The sequence below is a fragment of the Merops nubicus genome, unplaced genomic scaffold (assembly GCF_000691845.1).
Source record: "Merops nubicus isolate BGI_N331 unplaced genomic scaffold, ASM69184v1 scaffold33632, whole genome shotgun sequence".
NCBI classification, from domain to species: Eukaryota; Metazoa; Chordata; class Aves; order Coraciiformes; family Meropidae; genus Merops; species Merops nubicus.
This window is the reverse complement of record NW_008594889.1, coordinates 15,796-22,770: the sequence shown is the minus strand read 5'-3', so window position 1 is coordinate 22,770 and position 6,975 is coordinate 15,796. Positions and strand designations below refer to the sequence as shown.

General features: G+C 36.1%; 1 protein-coding gene across 1 annotated transcript in view; it reads left to right on the top strand.

Annotated features, from left to right (window-relative positions):
• NFXL1 (nuclear transcription factor, X-box binding-like 1) overlaps positions 1-6,975 on the top strand; it is a 43,127-nt gene that overhangs the window by 25,742 nt on the left and 10,410 nt on the right. The window contains exon 19 of the mRNA XM_008935901.1: positions 6,166-6,270. Within this exon, the coding sequence (XP_008934149.1) occupies positions 6,166-6,270 (105 nt within the window). The remainder of the gene's footprint in view (positions 1-6,165; positions 6,271-6,975) is intronic.

Genomic DNA, 6,975 nt, shown 5'->3' with positions numbered 1-6,975 from the left:
TCCCTGATTCCACTCAGTTCCCTTAAGCTGGTTTACCTGTGATGTCCTCTAGTCAGAGACTTCTGTCTTCTTACCTCATCTCTCAGAGTTGTAAATTCTGCCTCAACCTAATAAGCATAGGTTCAAAACTTTCTTTTGTTTCATTATTTTCCTGTGTTGGGAGCATCAAGTTTGAATTCTTTGCTTTATTAGAAAACTTTTTTAGTTTTGAGTAAATGCAAAAATTTACAGGATTCCTGCTTTTTTTCCCTGCAGTGTTTCCTCCTCTGTTTTTCAGGCGAGACTGTTAGGCCTACCAGGAAGGCTGTGCTCAGTGCTGTGCACCTACTTCTGTCTTCTGCCTTTTGCCCTTGTAGATGCCTTTCTGATGCCTTTTTTCTGTAAATGAATGTGCCTGTCCCAGTTTTCTCATCTGGATGTCTGAAAGCTCTCTTCCTGGCGGGGGAACACTCTTGGATATTATTTCACTGTCCATTTACCTCTTAATTTTGTCCTTTCATTTCTCTCTGTTACTTTGGTTCCATTTGCTCTAAGACTAACTCCTCTTTATTTTGAAGAGTGCTTATAATCTCTTAACGTGAACTATGTGTTCCTGTATTTCAGCTCCTCTTCAGAGATTTTTTCTTTTTCCATATCTCATCTTTGACTTTGATTAATGTAACTGTTGTGATTTTTCTGGACATATTCCCAAGACTCAGTCTGGGATTTAAAATCCATCTAGCAGTGGTCCTGAACTCTAGCTTGTACTTCAGAATTGCTCTGTTCCACAGGTGGTGCCATTTTTTACTTAATTCAGTGAGATGTGGCAGAAAGCTTAGGACAACAGAGTCCACTTCCATTTTATTCAGCTTTTATTTGACTCTCAAATTCTTATCCCTATAGATACCTTGAAAAATAAGGTTTTATGCAGTTTCTGCTATCCAGAGAATTTTTTTAGTGTAATTGAAGATATAAAAAATGCATGTTCTTTCCTTCCTCTGATTCTAGCTGTAGTTCTTACTGGCTTTCATTAAACATGAAATTATTAGTATGGTTTTGCTTCAGGTAGTTGATGTCTTTGTTACAGTTCATCCTGCTTTCTTCAGATCCTATTTTGGTAACTTCATATGTACTGTATGGGTTTTTTACCATTTTTTTGTCTCTGTTTCTCTGAATATTGAACAGTACTGAGAATATGTTTTCTGGCTTCTAAGCACATAGTATTGTCTGCAACTTTGGGAAAATTAGCTAGCTGTATCATAACATAAATTGTACTGATAGTTCTCTTTCAAAGGAATCATTGATAAACACAATTTGAAGGAGCAGTCTTAACAGACCATCACCCTGCCACTACCACCACCCTTCCCCAGCAAATACAGTTTAAGCCCATTGAGGGGACCTCACGACAGGAACTTGGAAACATCTGGGCTGAAAAATGAGATGGATGAGGCTACCAAATTAAGAACATTTAAAGTTTACAAAGGAAGTATATCTGCCCAAAACTAAATTGGAAATGCTTTGTGTGTAGTTCTGACAACCTTAACTAAATTTAAAATTAGTGTTTAATGAAGGTTTTCTTATTCTATGTCAGAAGCTGACCTGGGGTCATTAGCAGAGCTGTTTGCTAGGAATCAGTGTGGACTGTCACTCCACCAAGCTGAGCATAGTGCAACTTAGGTTCAGTAGAATACAGTACTTTAGTGAAGTCTTAGTTATGACATTTTTTTCTTCTTGATTAATGGAAATTGTGGTAGACAGTTTACTGCCATGTTTGAATTGCAGGTAGCATTGTGCATACAGTGATTATGAAAATCAATTATATTGTCTGATGCCTTGAAAAAATAAAGCAGGAACTTGAGTCCTGAAAGGTTTCATGGTTTTGTTTTGGCTATGGCAGTACAAAACTATAAAAATTACTTCCAGTATTATACAGTACAGCTCACATTTCCTTTCTGCTTTAGGGAGAAGCAAAGTCTTTGATATTGCCACATCTGTTAGATGAGATGCTTTAATTAAAAAGCTCTTCTTCTTGTTTGGTAGCAATGATGAAACATCCTGTTGAAGGAAATTTAGCTTCTTTGTTTTAATCAGGGTGATTAAATTCTCATGATCATGTTTGCAGATGTTTTGGGACAACTTTTACATAGAAGTTTTAACAGTCTATCAGTTTTCATCGTTTATGTATTCATGTCAGTATTTCTGGATCTGTTTAACACTATTCTGTGTAATTGGTATTTTTTTTGACAAAATAACCAACCATACTTTGTACTTCTACTGTGCACTCAGCTACTGTCTTGATGTGAAGTATGGGACCCCATTGTGATAAATTTATTTTAACATGATAGTGCAGTAGAGATGATGTCATAGATTTTAAGAGTATGCAATCTTTTTTTAAAAATAAATTACGTAAGCTTTATTTCCAGAATGTGTAATTAAATTCTGTAAACACATCTCCAAAATGTATGTGGGTTGCAAAAATTTAAATTTAAAATGCAAATACACGGCTTTGGTCCATAATGAGAGGTTTTTCCTCAACCTCTGGCTTAATCAGTGGAGGTTTTTCTAAGATCTCTGGAAGCAGGGTCAGCCTTTAAACTCAAGTGTCTTCCCATTTGTTTGGAAGGGATAAACTTTTCTTTTAGTTACTTAAGTTTTGGGATTGCTGCTCAAAAGTGTTGTTTTCTTTATTAACAGGTTATTTCTTTATTATCAGGTGTATATTAACAGGTTGTGTTTATTACTTTCTGGTGGAGATCAGTTAAGCCTTCATAAATGTTGGTGGGTTTTAGCATCATCACACATAATGCTAAGATGTAAATGCATTGCCTAAGGGGAAAATACTTGCAGGATTTTGTTTTGTTTTGTTTTCAGCTCTGTGGATTAAATACCTTTTTTTTTTTTTTTTTTTTTTTTTTCCCCAAGGGCCTTGCCATGTCAAACAAAGCCTGTTCATTTTGGCCTTTAGTTCACAAGCTAATGATAGGAGATCTTGTATAGTGAAAAAGATCTAAAGGGGCATTCACCTCCTGTTTTAGCACCAAATAGCTCAGTATGGACACTTAAAAACAAAACAATCCTTTCCCCCTTCATTATTATCCGGCAGAATCAGTGATAAGATTGCTTTTGTTTCCTAAGATCATGGAGAAGTGTTGTTTTGTTACTCATTTCACTAGTCCTCTTGATTTATTTTTTTTTTTAAATGCTGGTTTTATATTGGAGGGAGTAAAAAGGAAGTCATTCTGCCAGCTTCATTCTTGTCCTGCATCCCTGTGGATGTGAACTATGCAGAGAACTAAATGTGTAGCACTGGATTAAACTTAATCTGTGCTATGCAAATTTTGCTTGAATGTAAGAATTTTATTGCGGTAGCACCTAGAGGTTGAGGTGAGGGATACCATCTTTTATTCTCAGCTCTGACATATCAGTTATAGACTTTTTGTTTGAGCTTTGACACTGTTAATGGGAATGTGTCTAATTAGCATGAAAGAGTAAACTGGAATTTTTGCCTGAAATATGGCTGAAATAAGATTCTATCCACAGATTGTTCTGGCCAGCGTGAGGTGACTTGCAGGTGAGACTAGCTTGTGTTATTGTGTGTGATTCTCTTGGGTAGAGAGCCAGGAGAAAGCCCCCTTCCTGCACAGAGGCCGTGCAGCAGCAAAATGGTTTTGCAAAGACTGTGGTCATCAGTGAGCAGACTCAGCTGTTGGACTCCAGGTTCTTCCTGGTAGTCTGACCTCAGTGGCAGACAAGGCTTAAAGACAAATTTCTCCCCTCATCTTCTCAAAATCAGGCAAAATGCAAGATAGATTTGCTGACGATCAGTTGTTCCTGAACAATCCTAAATTCCTTCTTTGATAAGATGACCAGTTTTTTTCTTTTTTTTTTTTTCCCCCTCCATATGAAGCAAATAAATGAGATCTGCTACATAAGGCTTCAACAGAGCTACTGAGTCAATACCACTTAGTGAATTATCTTGTTCAGAAACAGAAGAGGGTTTATATGAAGATGAAGGTGGCCTAAAGGAAACAACTGCTCATGTTCTATTATTTTTTTTAAAAAAACTCCAAAGCCCTCTAACACAACGACAAACCTAAATTAAAAGTTGCAGCAAGAGATGCTAACAATAAGGACGTTTTCACAAGAACTGAATTGATGCCTGACCTTGCATTGTGTTCGATAATGACTTTGGCACAAAAAAAAAAACATTGGAATTTTCGAATGAAAATTTGTGGAGTGTTGTCAGTATATGACAACTGAGGAAATGCATCTGCAGAACACATGTATTTGAGCTGTGTTACTAGATACAGGGAGAACAATAAGATGAAGGCTAATAGCAAGCTCCCAGGAAACAGCAGAAATCCTTATTGTCACCACATGATTAGCTAGAGAGAAATGCAAATGAAATCTAAAGATGTATTGGGGAGGATGCTCTATTAAGAATAAGGTGTGATTAAGGCATTGTACAAAGTCCTTCCTGTGAGATGTCATTTGGAATACTACAAGCAGTTCAGGCTACAATTGATACAAGCTGATTGAAATTCAATGGAAGGAATAAGATGGGAATAAAGAGCCTTTTATCGAAGGACAGTAGGGAAATAGTTCAATATGACGATAAGTACTAAGGAGTTTAGACTGGCTAAAGTAGAGGAAATAAAAATAAGCTCTTGCATCTTGTAGTAAGCTCCTGTAATGGAGTCCTTAGTGAAACAGTAGAAAGGAGGCTGAAAGGGAAACTTTTCATGGTAAGACTTCGCCCAGTCCTAGAGTGATCATAGGAGGTGCCTGCCTGCCCTAGACTTCAGGACTGAACATGGTGACTTAGAGGTTTAGTCCTGAGTGAAATGTGCTGAAACTTGTAACTAAAAAAATGAGCCTAAACTGCACAGTATCTGTTGTGACCGGTATAGACATGAAAATACTTATGTCTGATCTATCATTCTTATTTGGAAAGTTTTGCATTCTGTTTAAGTATGTGTTTCATGTTACTGGCTCAGATCTTGAGCCAGTTCCAATGGACTTCTGAGAATCCAGATTTACTAATCGACAAGAAGTGTATGCACCTGGGTTTTACATCTTATCTGGTATTCTCACTCTTGTGGGTGATGTGATGTTGTATGTATACATTTTCAATTTTTGATAAATGTGAAAAAATTTATCTTAAAATTTTATCACTTACAGCATTTTCCAAGTTGTGTTAATCCCTTCATTACAGTGAAGAGGTGAAATTTCACCTTTAATAAAGAACACTGTCCAATGCCATTTTAAATATTTTGGGGATTTAAAGCTGCCTCCATAAACAAATGAATTAGATGTCTTATGTGAGTTTCCACCTTCAGTTATTAACAGTACTGTGTTATGTAATTGAAAATGAAAAGTCATTATTGTGAAGATTTCTTATGGGCATGTGTTATGGCAAGGTATATTTTGAATCAAACTCTTAAACAGTAAATGAAAAAATTTGCTTCCTTTCTTGTGATTATCTAACATAATACTGAGAGCACTGCTATATTTGTAACAGCATATTTAAATTAGTATCTCAGTTCTTAACACAGTAGTTGAATGATGATCTTTTAATGTTAAAAATTGCTCCAGCAGTAAAAAAAGTTTCTATCTCACAGATGTCAGAAAGGGAATAACCTGCCAAATTCTGAAATTTTGGATATTGTGAAATTATTTCTGACATAAGAACATTGGTGGCTTATAGTTGTCTTTTGCATAGTTAGAAGATGTATTGCATACAAAATTTTCTTTTGTGGTACTTTTTCCTTCTGATTCTTCCCTCCTTTGTTGACTCTGACCTACAAGTTGCTATAGTACACTTAATTTCAGTTTTCGTTTTCCTTTTACCTTATCTGCTTGTGTTCCCCTGAAGTACAGGTAGCTAGGGTAATTGTTGTATAGATGACTACTCTTGAAATATTTGAAAGGAGTAATTGGTTTTTAATCAAGCTGTACCAATAAGAGAAATCTTTCTGCAGGAACTGAAATACAATAAATAACAAGTAAATATTTGGAAAAAAAAAAATCAACTATTTCATGAGTGGAAAGACTGATAAGCTGAATGAGTGTTTTTTTTTTTTTTTAAGCTGCTATGTCTGAAATAAATCCAGTTCATAGATTCTTTGTAATTTTATGATCATTTCTTGGTGTGGATGTTTTGTTTGTATTTCTTGTTCTTTTTAGTTGCCCTGTGGTCACCGGTGTAAAGAGATCTGCCATTCAGGTAGCTGTCCTCTGAACTGCAGCCAGAAGGTTAAACTCCGATGTCTCTGCAAGAGACTGAAAAAGGTAAATTTTTAAGTTACAGTTTTGAGAACGATGTATTTTCTTTGCATGTTCCTAGGTTTGTATGGATAGGTTGTCTCTGGTGCAGATTAGAATAAGTCCAGTTGCTCTAACAGAGCTATACAGTTAGCATTAGCTGAAGATCTGGGCTGCGGTATCAAAAGACTCACTGGAGAATAGGAAATCCTGTTAGTTCTAAAATATAGTAGCTGGCTGACATAAAATAGCTTTATCTTCAAGCACACTTGAATTTTTGTAGCTTCATCTGGAGAGTAGTCAGATACCTGGAGTGATTTGAGAAGGGGGAAAAAAAACCCCACCAATCATTTTTCTGACTATACTGGTAAAGTTTAGCATTATCTAAGTTGGAAGAAGTTCACAGATGTTGTGAATCCCATACTAATGGAATCAGTTTCGGTTCTCTGCAAACTTGAAAGCAAGTACTGGCATAAGCATCCTTAGCTTCTAACAAGGGACAAAGTAATGGATCAAGTTTATTATGGCTATGTAGTATTATGAGGGAAAGAACAGAAACTGATGCCAAGTCTTGGCAACGAACAATGACTTAATGAAAAAATCATAATCTGCCTTAATAAAAAGGTTCTTCAATTATTTTTCTGGACCCCGTCAACTTCTGAGCTTTCCAAACAGGATGCAGTTTCCCAGAGCTCTCAGCTTCTTCGAGAAAAGTTTTGTGCAAACAGAAGT